The sequence below is a fragment of the Ursus americanus genome, chromosome 2, assembly GCF_024610735.1.
Source record: "Ursus americanus isolate L20-20 chromosome 2, mUrsAme1.1.p, whole genome shotgun sequence".
Lineage (NCBI taxonomy): Eukaryota > Metazoa > Chordata > Mammalia > Carnivora > Ursidae > Ursus > Ursus americanus.
Window position 1 is genome coordinate 29,447,430 of NC_142128.1, and position 15,310 is coordinate 29,462,739.

General features: G+C 44.2%; 1 protein-coding gene across 2 annotated transcripts in view; it reads right to left on the bottom strand.

Moving 5' to 3' along the window:
* Positions 1-1,737: 1,737 nt before the first annotated feature.
* Positions 1,738-15,310, bottom strand: part of ERCC4 (ERCC excision repair 4, endonuclease catalytic subunit) — a 30,877-nt gene continuing 17,304 nt past the window's right edge. For both annotated transcript variants that reach the window (XM_045776059.2, XM_045776060.2), the window contains exons 9-11: positions 14,748-14,840; positions 8,302-8,414; positions 1,738-5,955 (exon numbers count right to left, since the gene is read on the bottom strand). In XM_045776059.2, coding sequence (XP_045632015.2) covers positions 5,222-5,955; positions 8,302-8,414; positions 14,748-14,840 — 940 coding nt within the window. In that variant the 3' untranslated portion in view covers positions 1,738-5,221. The remainder of the gene's footprint in view (positions 5,956-8,301; positions 8,415-14,747; positions 14,841-15,310) is intronic.

Below are 15,310 nucleotides of genomic sequence, written 5' to 3' on the forward strand. Positions count from 1 at the left end.
AGTCTCCTTACCACTCACAGTCAGGGGCTACACAGAATCAGAACGGGCGTTAAATATTCAGCTGCGCTTTTGCAAACAGAGAAACAGGGCTCCACCTAGCCAGCATCTTAAAATGAGTCTGTAGTTCTTAAATATTTGATCAATTGATAGTTTGTAATATTAACATCTTAGTATCAAAGTACAGTTCTTAAATATATATGTATATATATGCCTACGTATAGTATCCGTCTTCTAGTTTACGAGGTTTAATTTTAGGTTGAATGAGGCTGGAAATAGTTTTATCATCAGATGGGAGCTCATGTTGGCAACACCACTTGCAAAGCATAATTTTTTCAGAAAGTTAGAAACATGACTTTCATACAAATAGAAAAAAAACAAAACCAACAGAAGTCAAAGATTTTATTAGATTTGATTAATGAGGAAACCGGTAAGATGTTAGGACTGATTTAAAAGAAAATGAAAGACCTAGAGATTTGTAGCTGGGCGAATGAATGCAGAAATAAATTTGCTAATAAATGCAGAACAGGTTCATGTCCCGCTAGGCAATAAGCTTGCAATGCTACTGGACAAGAATCATTTGTAGTGCTGTTAGGGTTTCTACATGTTAACCCCTATTCTCATAAAGCTGCAAAATAGTAAGAGGTCGGGAGCCCTGGAAATCAGATGACCCCCAGGTAGCATACGCTACTAGATGACATCCAGCTCTTTTTCATTTTACTTATTTATTTTATAAGTAATCTCTGCACCCAGTGTGGGGCTTGAACTCATGACCCCGAGATCAAGAGTTGCACACTCTACTCACTAAACCAGCCAGGCGCCCCAATATCCAGCTGTATACAGAAAGGGTACTCAGCATTCTCCTTGACCGAGTTCCAAATTATGCATACTTGCTTTTGACACTGTTACCTAAGAGAAGCATGACAACAAACCAGTTTGCTTTTTCTGTGACATATCTGTAATTAGGTATTTGAAAGTGGACACAAAATCCCCTCCCCCAGCTCTGGTCGGCAGTGTTTCATCAGGGGCTCTGGGGTCAGACTGCTTGGGTTCAAATCACCGTTCTGTCATCTACTACTGGGTGACCCTGGGCAAATGACTTAACCTCTCTGTCGCTCAGTTTCACCACAGCTAGAAGCTTTTACTAATAGTACCTTTAGGTCTTTGTCATGAAGATTAAAGGAGATAAAGCACAAGAGCTCAGTAAATGTGAGTTAGATCACTACTGCTAAGAAAGGGTTAATTATTCTGCCAGAGTCTTACATTCTGACATTAAAACATTTTGAGAAATAACCCATCTTATGCCTCCTTAAAAAGGGATTGGTTCTACGTTTTCAAGCAGAAACCAAAATAACTGTATCATCAAAGTGCACCAATTAGTAAACTAATTAAATAATAATTAAACCTAAGAGATTACAGTGAATTCTAGATGTGTCAAAAGGATAATTTACTTTCAACTTTGACGTTGAAGGAACAACAACAACAAAAAAACCCGTATGAGTCAGGGGTGGCAGGAAATTAATCTCTGTTGAGTTAAGATGTTCCAAGCATTGTGCTTACCACATATTCATTACATGTCAACAAACGAGTGTTTTCAGAAGGAGAATAGTCTTTTTTCTCTCCCTCCTTAAGGACACATGCACAAAATAAAAACCAGTAAGGGAAAAATAACCCAAAGAAAATCATGCTGAGGCCTTAGAAAGTGGGCTTATCATGAAAGTCAAACGCAAAAGCAGGGGCTGGAAGAGCAGTTCGGCTTTAATCATTTATTCTGCACACAAAAAACACATTAAATATTCTCTTCATTTTAAATTATATTTACCAACGTGTTGGAACTAGGATGCACTGGGAATACATGTCCTTTCACTATATATTGTTATTTTTACTTTGCCCACAAAATGCTGAGGAAAATACTGAATAAATACATATTTTATTAAAAACACACTCACATACAACTCTTGTTACAAATTGATATAAATCAGTTATGTCTCCCTCCCATCCAAATTTTGGCTTACATACCCTTAAATCAAAAAACAGCAGTGGCGTGGCTTACCAAAAACCTGTGGATACTTTAAAGATGGTTAAGTACTGAAGTTTGGAATTGGACAGGAAGTAGCAATAAACCAAAATAGAAAGCAAAATAATGAAGAAAAATGACAACACACGTTGAAGTCTGGATATGTTTTAATATATTCAAGACCGAGAAAAGAACTTTCCTAAACTGTTGGTTTTTAGAAGGACGTTTCTAGGCTAAACTGAACACAAAAGAGAAGAGAATTTCCCTAAAGAAGTTTTCTGAGCCAACGGAAAATCAAATTATGCTTGAAAAACAAAAGCAAAGACTAATGATGTCTGTCTCTCTCCCCCCACCCACCTCTTCGGATTTGCTTCAGTGTCGACTTTCCCGCTGAAGGCCAGTTATTAATTCTATATTCTGTTATCTCAACACAACCAAATCTAGACTTAACCCTCTGAGTCCCGATGGGTTGATGAATGGGACAATTATTTTCAGTCCCTTGTGAGCTGGGAAATTGCATTCTGGATGTACTCAAACATCCAGAGACATACGGTCTCCTGAGCCCCACACTGAAGAAGTGGCAACTTCTTGCCAAAAGGACATTATTTATGGCCACTATTACTACAGAAAAGGATTTCTTGTTGTATAATTTTTAAAGAATATCAAGAGGCACTATGATTTAAACAAACAAAGTTGGAAACAATCTCATCTTTCCCACACTCTGATTTTTATGCAAAACACTTGATAAAATAGAATAATGCTGTTCTCAGGTTTTTAAAAAAGGTTTTAAAAAAGCTAAGCATGAGTTCATAAGTAAAAGGGCTATTTACTATTATGAAAGAAAAAAGGCAAAGGTAACAATATGATGCTAGACAATAAAGTGATACATTAATTTTGCAAATTCATGCATTAGTTCCTTTGCCAAAGATTCTTAGATTGTAAAAACTTGTAAAAGATTGTGGTAAAAGTCAATACACAATAGTTGTATCGAAGGCTTTCCACAACTGGAGACGCGTTAAAATATATTTAGTCGGAAGGGGAAGTAATAGTGAGAGCCTTGCATCTCTAATGAGCATTTTCAAGTTCATTAGAAACTACCATTCATAATTCAAATACACACGAGACCGTGCATGTCTTCAAATGTCCAGTACGTACAACAGCAAATAACAGAATCTGAGAACCAGAGACACCGGCTCTCTGAATACAACCGAGACTGTTTTCTATGTTGTGCTAGATGACAAGGGATGTTTAAAATGGCAGCTTTAAGAACAGAGCTTATTTCTGAAAGCTTGAATTGGAGTGAAACTCATATCAAAAGATGTGCTATATTCCGATCTGCCTTTGACGTAATGAAAGAACAGAAGGCAGGTGGAATTATACAAGAAAACCCAGAAACTATATACCACAAGCAGAAGCGCTAGACTAGCGTGAGGAAAAACTGCAATCACCATCTCCTTTTGAGGCGCTATGTCGATTTTAATGTACTTTTCACTCTGACTGGACTCTTAAATACAAACATACAGAAGTGAAAATTAACATATGTACTCGGCATCTTGTTTTCAATCTCCAGGGTAGCTTTTTAACCCTCGGATAACAGTTAGTAGCCCAGCCCTTTATTCTTCCTTAAACTAACTTTTGTTTCCTATCCTCTTCTCTGTTCCTCAGATCACTGTACAGAATTCCATATAACAGCACAGTTTCCTGATATCCCTCGATTCATTCTTACGGTGTCTTGCTTCGAGTTTGAAATCCACATCTACTTTAGCAGTGTTAACGTAGGTTAACGTACTGGGAGAGCAAGAAGTCGACATGAGAGGTTCAGCTTGGAGAGGTCGGCTGAAAGAACTTCTGTGACGGTGAAGACCATTTTGTGTTATGCGGCCCGGCGTCTGCTCTGAGCTCGAACACTGTGACGAACAGAAACATGGCCAACGCGAAGGAAATGTGTAACCGTGCGGTATGGCTAGCGGGACCGATGTCTCTATCCACATCAGCTCTCGAGGTAGAAAATTTACTACTCATTACTAGATAGGAGAATAAGACCTAAGTTAATAATGGTGAAATATAAAATTTTAAAAACAGCACAAAGATGCTATGAATATCCCGTATGTACACTTCAGTAAAAAGCTAACCTAACCCAGTCGGAAGGGTTGAGAAGGAGATGGTTTTTGAGTTTTTCAGTATGTATATATTTCTCTAGAATTCTTAGATATTCTATGCTTTGATCTTCCATTTACTTTTTAAGTCCTTCATCTCGACTCCGGGAAGGAAAACCAAATCTTAAAGACTTGGTGGGCCACTCATTCGCTTGTGTGGGAGTCCTTACACAGATGCAAGGAAGTGCTTGGCACAGGGACAGGAGGGGGGGATGGGAGGGTGAGCTTATGCTGCTCGGGGAGAAGCTCTGGTGCTGGTGGACTTGGGGCATGGAAAGAGAGGCTGCTCAGGAACAAGGAAGTCTTAAGAGACTCTAACTTGCCATTCAAGGGCTCAGAGAGCTCGGATTTAGGAGTTTAAATATTTGAAAAACTGAGCGTTCCAAGGACTCCTTCACTTACACCATCAAATTCTGCAAAGAGGGGAATTTATCTGATGTCTAAAAACTATTGGCTTTGCACAATCGAGTCACAGTACATGTCGCATACACCCAGGTCACTAGGAAATGAACCAGCAAGGTTTACAGGAGGCTGTCTTACACCAGCAGTAGAAAGTCCCCAGGAATTTCTCTTAGAGGCAGAAAGCTGGAAGACTGTGTCTGAGGACAATGTAGGAAGAACTGGTGAGGGATGGCAGAGGGGTTTCCTTCTCTGGGTTCCGGGGCCCCTCTAAAGAGGGTGAGCACATGATTGTGTGTTTTATTGGTTTGTGTCAGAAACATAAATTGCTGCCTGTTTCAAGAATGGCCTTCTAGAAACACCTGTGGACACCTCCCCTGCACTGGACCCACTTCACTTAAGAACTGAGCATGCAGACCCTGGCCTAGGCAGGGAGGGGAGGGAGGAGAGCAGGCCTGGGAACGTGAAAACTGTGCCTGAACACAGAGTTCCTAGAGCAGTTTTGATTTCTGGTCCGCAGAGCCAGGAAGCAGACGGCACAGCCGTTAAGTGCTGGATGATGAAATTCTGAGCTAATAATTAATTGCGACCTATGAATGCCCAAGAAGAGTGGCTGGAAAGCACAGTGATGGGATAAGAAGCCCGTCAACACTCATTTTCTCATTTTTCCCTTAGACACGACCTCTGCGTAAGAGGTGTGAATGAAGTCATAGAGCTGCTTGGCATTCCCCGGGTTGCCCAGAATTCCTGCCAGCTCGTCCTGCGACAGGCTGGCTAGTTCCGCGACGTTCTTCACGTGGTGCATCAATGTGCGACAGTTCTTGGCATTCACCCCTGGCATTCTTAACAAGAAGTCCTGGGGACCGGGATTGTACTTCTCCGACTCGGGGAGCGTGTCCGAATCGGCGGTGACAGCCATGGCCGTGGCCGCGTCGGGCTGTGGCTTGTTCTGCTTCAGCTCCTCGAACAGCTCGGCAGTGGCGTGCGGCGAGGGGCACCACAGAATCCGGAGTCTGGGGAAGTGCAGCGTGAGGAGGGTGAGCTTGGAACTGACGTCGTTGCTGGAGATCTCCTGATGGAGGGCGCCCCGGGAAGTGAGGGAGAAGGGCTTCCCGGGGTCAAACTCGATCAGCAGCACCGGGCGCTTGTAGTAACGGGACATAGAGATGCACTGGCCGTACAGGCGGCCGTTGTTTAATGAGCCAATCAGGTCGCTGATGCTCTTGCGCTCCACGCACATTTCCGGAGTCAGAATGTAGTCTCCGACTTCCAGGGTCACTGGTTCGATGTCAATGCCCCGACGGTGGATCAGGGATGGGAGTTCACTGCGAAACTCACGCACATCCACCACTATGGTTTGCTGTGGCCTGTTCTGTTCCTGGCCACCTGGGAACACAAGGTAGGCATTTTAGGTGATGCCACTGAAGAAGAACTCTCCAAGATGGAACAGAACAGTTAAAGTTTAAATTATGTGTTTCTGGGGCACCTGGGTGGCTCAGTCGGTTAAGCATCGGACTCTTGATTTCAGCTCAGGTCATGATCCTGGGGGTCATGAGATCGAGCCCCACGTTGGGCTCCATTCTCAGCGGGAATCCTTCTTCTCTCCCTCCCTCTCCCTCTGCCCCTTCCCCTGCTCACGCTCTCTCTCAAATAAACAAATAAATTTTTGAAAAAAAATAAAATAAAATAAAATCTGTGTTTCTGTTGTCAACCTCTAATGCACGGTAACATGATAACCCATGTTGTTATTCCTCATTTTTTCTGTGCTTTCAGAAAGGTTTGTTTACAGAGTAAATAAAGACGATTTCTCTTAAACTAAATGGAGTTGCGAGGAAAATCATGATGATTCATGAACATCAGCGTTTGCTGTCGCCTTCCCTCTGCAGCTCCCCCGACATCCGGTCCCTGATGGTCTCCACTGTCCACATTCTACTGACCATTGTATTCCTAACTCCTATGACGGAGTCAGGCACGTACTAGATGCTTAAAAACGCTTGCTGAGTAAACTGCCTTAGGAGCTGTGGTGAAAAATTCTGGAGTCGTTAGTTTTTGTACCAGTGAGTCTGGACGTGGGAAAATGGAAGAAGCCAGTGGACTAGAACTTCCCACATTGGAATGTGCCTTGAACTGCCTGGGAGCGAGTTAGAGGCAGTTCTGTATTCAGTAGGTCTGGGGTGGGGCCTAAGACTCTGCACTTCTAATGACATCCCAGGTAATGCTAAGGCTGCTGGCTTAAGGATAGCACTAGCGAGGACCAGGGACTGCTGTCGGCAGAGTAACAGTCCCGTCAAGATGCCCATGTCCTAATCCCTGAAATGTGTAAATACGGTACTTTACATGGCAAAAGGGACACTGCAAATGTAATTAAATTTAGGATCTCAAGATTAGGAAATTGTTCTGGATTATCCAGGTGGGCCCAAGGGTCCTTACAAGTGAAAGAGGGGAGCAGGAAGGTCAAAGTCAGAGCCTCTGGCTCTGAAGGTGGAGGATGGGGCCGGGAGCCAAGGAGCGCAGGTGCCTCAAGAAACTGGGAAAGGCAGGAATGCAGTCTTCCCTAGAGCCTCCAGGAGGAGCACAGCCCGGCTCACACCTTGGCTTTAGCCCAGTGAAACCCATTTGGACTTTGGAATTTTACCACAGTAATTGTAAGATAAGAAATGTACGTGAAATGTACGTTGTTTCCAGCCGCTGAGTGTGTGGCAAGTTGTTACAGCAGCTGTAGGACGTGACTACAAGGGCCTGCAGGACCGAACTCAGAAGGACAGACTTCCGTAAGCAGCATTCTGCGCGGCACCTACATGCTCAAATCTAGCTTCCTTCTTTCAGCCTGATGTTCTGTATTCTGCATGAAATATCACTACCCTATCTGAGTTAGTAAGAATCTTCTTCAAAAAAGACCTAGATGCTCTGAGGCCATGTTTCCCCAAGTACAGTCCAGGGACCACCCCATCAGAAGGCTCTGAGACGCTGACCCCGTTTCAGATCCACGGAATCAGAATTTCCGTGGAGTGAGTGATCCTGTGGATCCACAGCTCTAACAGGCCTCTGAGGTTATTCCCAAGTGTACTGGATTTGGGAGGCCGATGGCTCTAACTGGCCCGAAGCGGGGGCTAAGTCATCTCAATTGTATTGCGTTCCTCAGGCCGCTTGGCTGACAGCAGCTGCTGCCATGGGGAAACGGGGATTCGGGGAGCGGGGAGGGGGTTATTTCTGGGTCATGCTGCACTTGGAATTCAGCACATCTTGCTGGCATGCCACAGTTCAGACACTGCACGGCAATGAGGGCGCCACGCACCTGGGATCTGGAGAAGTGCCAAGAAGCAACACACGGAGGCAAGAAGAGAAGTGGGGATGTGCTCCAGACAACTCCTGTCTATCTGAGGTAAACCGGATTCTTCGGGTAAAAATAAGAACCTAACTGCCACTTATAAAAGTTTCTTTGCAAAAGTACATTCTGAATTTCAGTGAGCCAACCACCTTCACAAGCAATGCTGGAACGTGACTGATTTCGAGGTTGGGGTGTCTAGAACACAGCCCCTTATTTTACAGATGAGGAGCCACAGGTCTGGGAGGGACATGTGGTTAGTGAATGGCAGCGCTGGCCCTGGGTATGGGAGCAGGCACCCATTTTTACGAATTTGTTATGAAAAACCACGCCTCTGCAGAGAAGCTCTAGAACCCCACAGCCTCTGTCGCAGGCACCGGGAGCGCGCAGCACAGGGCGGGACTCACCTGCTTTACGAGTGTTGGTGGGAGCACCTGCAGCCGCCGAGCCTCTTACCAGGTCCAGATTTGCTTCATCCCTACCTTCCCTTCCTTCAGGGACCACCATGCTAGCCTTCTCCCTGGGGCAGAAAATAGTTTAAACATATTTTGCACTAATTTCAAAATTCCAGATTTTAATCTTTCATAGATTAGAACACAGAAAATGTCCACAAGAGTGTCAAGATGAGAAATATGTTAGATAAATAAGTACAATAAATATACACAGATGAGCGATGGGTAAAGGAAGGAGAAAGAATTTCTTGGTTGGGTGCTACTTCCGATCTTCTAGAGGCAAAAAGAGCTGTTGTTTATTTTCCACTCTCTATGTCCTTTAAGCACTTCAGGACATGAAATTAGCAGGTAAAAAATGCCACCAAGAGATTGAGACTTTTTATAAAAACATGGTAACATGTTATTGAGCATTAAAAAGAATTTAAATATTTTGTATTTCAATACGTTCAGAGTAAATCATAAATAGGAATGGTTAAAAATCAATGATTAAGAAAATCAAAGCACAGATGATGGAATTTCGATTTAAAAACCTCCAGGTGGGAGGCCCCTTTAAACACTTTTAATTTTAAAGGGAAAATCGACAGTCATACAAATCTCCCAACAGAGATTTAAACAAAAAAATCAATATCTCTGGTTAGGCAATAGAGCAGCATGAATTCCCTTGCTCATGCATTTGTTTTAAAAACCTTTCTTAAGTGCTCCTACCTGCTGTGTTAGGTGCTCTGATATACACGTGGTTACGCAGTAATCCCTGTCTTCTAGGTAGCTCGGTATCTCGTATCTGGTAGACTGACAGGACAGTACAACCACAACTAAGTTTCGTAATCAGGGACTATAATCACGACAATATCCTTGATAACCAAAGAGAGAGGAGGCCAGGCTTGCCATAGTCTTATTTTTCAAAACCAGGGAAGTATGTTATCATCGATCTATGAACAGCAAGTGCTATGTCTAGTAGGGGCAGAAGGGATGTGTGAGCCTGGCTCTCTGTCCTCGTAGGGCGGGAAACTGAGTTGGGGAAACATGAGCAGGCACGAAACAATGGTGGGAGTGACCAACGGCAGGAACAGAGCCCAGGGTATGGTGAAGGGGGATGGATCCTCAGTACTCACTAATCATTTCAGTAAGGCCTAAAACAGCAAAGACTTTCCAATTAAAGGAAATAAAACAGGATGGACCGATTTTCCAACCACTCTGGATAAATGATGCTTTAGAACAGGGTACCACTCCAAGACACCACTGAAGAACAGAAATTACAACTTTAAATTCCATACTCTTTGGAACGATATACAAATGCAAAGTTATCATTACTACGGCATTTTGTAAATAGTTCATGCGAGGGAGTGGGCATAATTCCAGGAACATTTTTCCCCACGATTCTGAATACAGCATCAAGTATGGCCTGCTGGAAGTCTTTGCAATGGCCATGGCCCCGACAGCCACTCATTACTGCTCCGTGGTCCCTATTAGACTTGAATTGAGGACAAAGGGCGAACTATTCAGAAAAATTATTGCTCTTCAATTTCTTTTTCTTTAACATTTGGGATTAATATTGGGGATCTTTTTTCTTTTTATTTCCACTTACTTCACTGGCTAAGCTACATGTCACACATGGGGGCATCCCAATTTTCTGATTAATCTGTTGTCTGTGAGTGGCTGTTTAGACTAGTGGGTTAGAGAATGAATCTCTATTTTGTGGATCTGAAACCACTGACTGGCCTTTTAGGCAAGTAGTTTAATGGCTCTGTGCCTCAATTTCATCTGTAAAATGGGCATAATAATAAAACCCACCTAAAAGGAGCATGTTAGGAGGATTATCCACTGTGGAAGGTACTCAGAACAGCGCCTGGCACATAATAGGCATTATAAAATATTAGCTGTTATTATAACTGTACTTTTCTTATAATGTGGTAACCTCATCCCCTAATTATCTGTAATAATGCTAAAAAAACAAAGATTTGCTTTCAGATGATTCCATAATGGTTTCAATTAATATTGCTATATAAAAACAGCTAGTTTACAGTGAAATGTTTTAACTTAACTGCAAATTGAATCTGAGAAATGATAAACTCCTGCAATGACGCCTGGATTGTGAAGAACATAATACGTCTCCCTAACTGGTAACTCAAATTAATGTAATAGAAATTTGCCATCATAATAAATATTCAGTTCTTTGCTTTCAACATTTAGCATAATTACTCAAGTTGCTCCCTGTGACAGATATAAAATGATAATTACAAATGCAGATTCTTACTTCCACTTAATCTAAAGTACAGAGGTTTCTTATTTTTACTTTAACATCTTTAATGATATCTGAATAGCTTGTACACCATGATAATATCGGGGGGAGGCCCTGAACTAGAAGTCTTCGTCCAAAGGGCATGTATTCTGGCCCTCATGCTAACTCATTTTGGGATCACATTTTTCCTTTTATATTTCCTTTTTTTAAATTTTTTAAGGAATCTCTACACCCAACGTGGGGATCGAACTCACAACCCCGAGATCAAGAGTCATGTGCTTCACCGACGGAGGCAGACAGGTGCCCTGGCGATCACATTTTCTAACTAAAATTCCAAAGAACCTTACCCCTGCCTTTGAAAAGCAGTGACCTCTCTAAAACTATGTATCCTCAGAATGTTACTGCCAATTTTCCTACCCAGGGAGCATTTTATTATCAATACTTAGGAGTGTCATTTTTTTTTTTCTCTCTTGACATCTGTAATCGACTGATCTAGCCCAGACAAGCTATCCTTCCACTGCCGGGTTGCCAGATTCATTCCTTTCGGGTTATTTTAAATAGTAGCACTGCTTTTATTCTTACAACATCACCCACGGAGGTCCTGGCAAAAGCACATTGTCTTATTCTCACAGTAAATTTCTAAGTACGGGCTCGGTGCAAATGCTCTTTCAGCAACGCACCTCACATATATTTTCCTTTTCAAAACAAACACTTCTCAAATTCCCCAAGTTTTCTGGGAAAGTAAATATCTTAAGATTCTAAATGGTGTAACTATCCCATGGCTGTGTCATATGGGAAGATCTACCTTGTAAGTAGATGGTCACCTCTGAGAGCTAGGAAATTAAGCCAGGCCATGGATAAAATTACATTAAAATCTGATATGGAAATTATCAGGTAGACTGAAATGTAGGGGACAGCCCATATTCCAGATTCTGCTGGGTGGTTTCCAGTATGGGCCAGGCTTCTCCACACCTTGTCACCGAGCCCCCTGATGTGGAGACTCACTTGTATACAACAGGAATGGCATGGAGTCTGCAGTATCTTGCCACATCTACCAGCCACAATCTACTAGAAGTATTCTTTTCTAGATGAGGGTCCCTGATGCATTGAAGATGAGGCAGCCTAGAGCATGAAAACTCACCTACTCAGGTGCCTTCTTGCCCACATTCTATCAGGCTACAACCCTGCAGGAAAGGCCCACTCCACCTCCAGGGAGATGAGCTCTGAACCCTTATTCTGGGACACGAGCTCTGAACCCTCGGGACAGTCTCCCTTAGGAGAGGGTTTTGTTTGCCTGAGGCCTGGGGCCACATGTCACGTGATCAGATGATTTATGTGCACACCTTGATTTACGGTGAATACCCGTTCTTGCTCTGGGGGGCTGGAGTCTCATGTGGGTGCTCTGTGCCTACATGACTGACCCCCAAGGACCCCAGACTCGGGTAAGCTTCCCTATGGACAACACTCGGCCCCTGATGTCACACGCTGCGGCTGGGAGGATGAAGCACATTGGTGTGACTCCACACGGAGACGACACCTGGGAGCTCATGCCTGGGTTTTCCTTGACTTGGCCCCATGGCTTCTTACCCTTCACTGATTTTCATCTGTATCCTTTTGCTGTCAGAAACCCAAACTGTGAGTATACCAGTTTTTCTGGCTCCCATGGGCCCTTCTAGGGAATCACTGAGCCTCTGGTTGGTCTGGGGGACCCTCAGCATGAACACCAGTAACCTAATCTGCGTGATCTTAGCTCTATGCGCTCATCTGTAACTCAGGGACGGCTAACCCATGAAGACTCAGGCAGAGGATGTGTTGTAGAGTGAAGGGCTGGTTAGGAGGAACCGACCCACATCCTGTAGCACCAATTCTCTCTCTTTTTTTTTTTAAGATTTTATTTATTTATTTGACAGAGAGAGAGCACAAGCAGGGAGAGCAGCAGGCAGAGGGAGAGGGAGAAGCAGACTCCCCGCTGAGCAGGGAGCCCGTTGCGGGACTCGATCCCAGGACCCTGGGGTCACAACCCCAGCCGAAGGCAGACGCTTCACTGACTGAGCCACGCAGGCGCCCCTACCACCAATTCTTGATTCCATCTCCTGCGTCTCTCCTCAATCTGTTCCCTTCTCCCCGTCAACCTAATCTTGGCTACCACCTTTTCTTCTGACTCGTTTCCCTGCCCCACCCATTCCTCCGTTGGAGGCCAGCAAGAGCCTCTAAAAATAGACTTCCTACTGAGAACGCTTCAGTGCTGTCTTATCGCCTCTACAGGCACGTTCTGAATCCTTAGCAGGGCTTCTGGTACCCTGGAGCCTTCACACACAGAAGCCCCCTTCCGCTCTGTGGACGTGGCACCTCGCGCACGCTCCCCACGCATCGCTTACCGCTCACCTCTTCCATGAAGGCAGCCGGGTCCCCGGCCCGGGCCGCACTAGCGGACCCCGTTCTTCCACCTTTGCAGCCAGGCTCTGTACACGTCTAGTTAGTATAATATTCATCATCACCTAATGTTCGTCTTTTCCACTAGAGGATGAGCTCGAGGAGCGGAGGGACCTCCGCCACGAGCGTGACTACAGCATTTCAGCGTTAGCACAGGGCTTGGCGCCTCAGGGGTGCCCAGTAAACATCTGTTGACTGTTCTGAGTCTTGGCGGAGTGAGGGTCTAGAAGACACAGGGAAGCACTGAAAGCTTTGGACAAGAAGAGGCCAGCTGTTGAACACCTGGTTGCTTATCACACTTTCTGAAATATTTTATTTATTTATTTTAAGCTGTTTGGTTAAGCGTCTGTCTTCGGCTGGGGTCGTGATCCCGGGCTCTGGAATTGAGCCCCGCGTTGGGCTCCCTGCTCAGCGGGGAGTCTGCTTCTCCCTCTCCCCCCACCCCACTCATGCTCTCTAATAAATAAATAAAACCTTAAAAATAAAAACCCAAGAAAACCCCACATATACGCACATATACTATATAAACCATCCCACAGAGCATGTTGAGAGAAAACATTTTCATAGGCTGAAAGGAGTGACCAGGAGCTGGAAGAACCCACGGCGAAGGCGTGTGGTACTCACAGAGGATATTGGGGGGCGGGGGGTCCTGCTCATGTAATGTGCGGGGCCCCTCCACAGGGACTCAGTGGCCCTGATTCAGGAGGCCCCTGGCACGCGCGCCCTGCATGAACCGGGCACGGGGATGTTTTAGGTGTACACCGAGAGCCCATGTCAGTGTTGGAGGAAATTTTGAAATTCTGTGTAGAGCCCTGGCCTGCTAACAGCCACTAAAAATGACTTCTGCCCTCTAGCTGCCACTGACGCACTACCAATGTCCAAGGCTTGGAAGATTGGTCAGTCCAAGCCATGGCCTCCTCTCGTCTAGCCTTTTCTCTGGCTCGCTCAAGGATGCCCTATCTAGCCCCTGCCCTGGCTTTGGAGGCCCCTTAGAGATCATGTGACCCATCTTCCTCACCAAGCTGCCATCTCCTTGACAACACCCCTGGTGCAAGGTTATCAGATTTCTCAAGCACCTGTAGGGGGTAAAAGGTGCCCATCCAGTCTGTGCACATGTCACTTAGAACATTTTCCTGATGTTACGCTGGAAAGCATTTTCTATTTGGATTTGGAACATTACCAGACACTCATCCTAGAAACAGTACACGTAGGTTCAGATAAAGATGACACCTTCAAAAAAAAATTTTCCCAGAGTGATTCTACTGCTGGTGATCTGAACCCACTGGCTTGTACAAGCATTTCCCAGCAAATGGTAAGGCGGTCACCCACCCACAGACAATGGAAATTTTACCAGGAGAAAAGAAATCATAATTCTAAGGGAAGGGAGAAAGCTTGTGTGTGGGTGGGGGAGGGGGAGATTTAAAGAACGTATTTCTTATAAAAGCAGTGGTTGAGCTGTATTTTTTGGTTTTATATGACAAGTCTCTACAAGCAGAAAAGCAGCTCTCGCCACGTTTCCAATACCCTGTTAAACCACGGAAAGGCAACTAGAGATGGTGGAAAAGACAGGGAGGGGACAAGAAATGTGCACATACCCCAGGGATGAATCAGACCACAGGTTTATCTTGAGGCGATGCTCCCAACTTCTTCCCCCCATCTTTCCTGAGGGCAATCAGATATGCCCCCACCCAGAGAAGCTTCTAGATCTTGAAGGGCCTCTGTTTATTACCTTATGAGTTTCTCAAAAGCTTCCTTTTCTTTCCGCAAAGCAGTGAGATAGCGCTGTTCCTCGGTTGAACCTCCATATATAAGAAAGTAGACCCTGCCAGTTAAAACAGAACTCTTTTATGCTGTAAAAACATAATTTTTAATCCCTGAAAGAGCATAGCATTCGAAATCAGCAATCTAAACTGCTCAAATAATAAATATTTGACCAAGAATAAAAGGCTCCATTAATCACGTGCCTAAAATTAAGCTGCCTAAACCCCACCTGGTAAAAGTCTCAATACCACATTTTTCCCCTTCACTGAAAGGAGGAACAGAGTTTAGGTAAACACTGAAATATCACCAGAGGGATAGAATAATTCTTGCCTCATAACTATAAACAAATCAGAAAACACAAAATCTCAGCGGCTTCTTTTTTTTTCAATTTTTTCTTTACATCTCTGCCAAACGATCATTTGCAAAGCTGGGTGGTAGTTATAAAATGCAGCTTGTGAAAGTTCACGTTAGTGAGAAATAAACAAATGAAATCTATATGACCTTTATCTTCTTTCTCGGCTGTCGTTTATC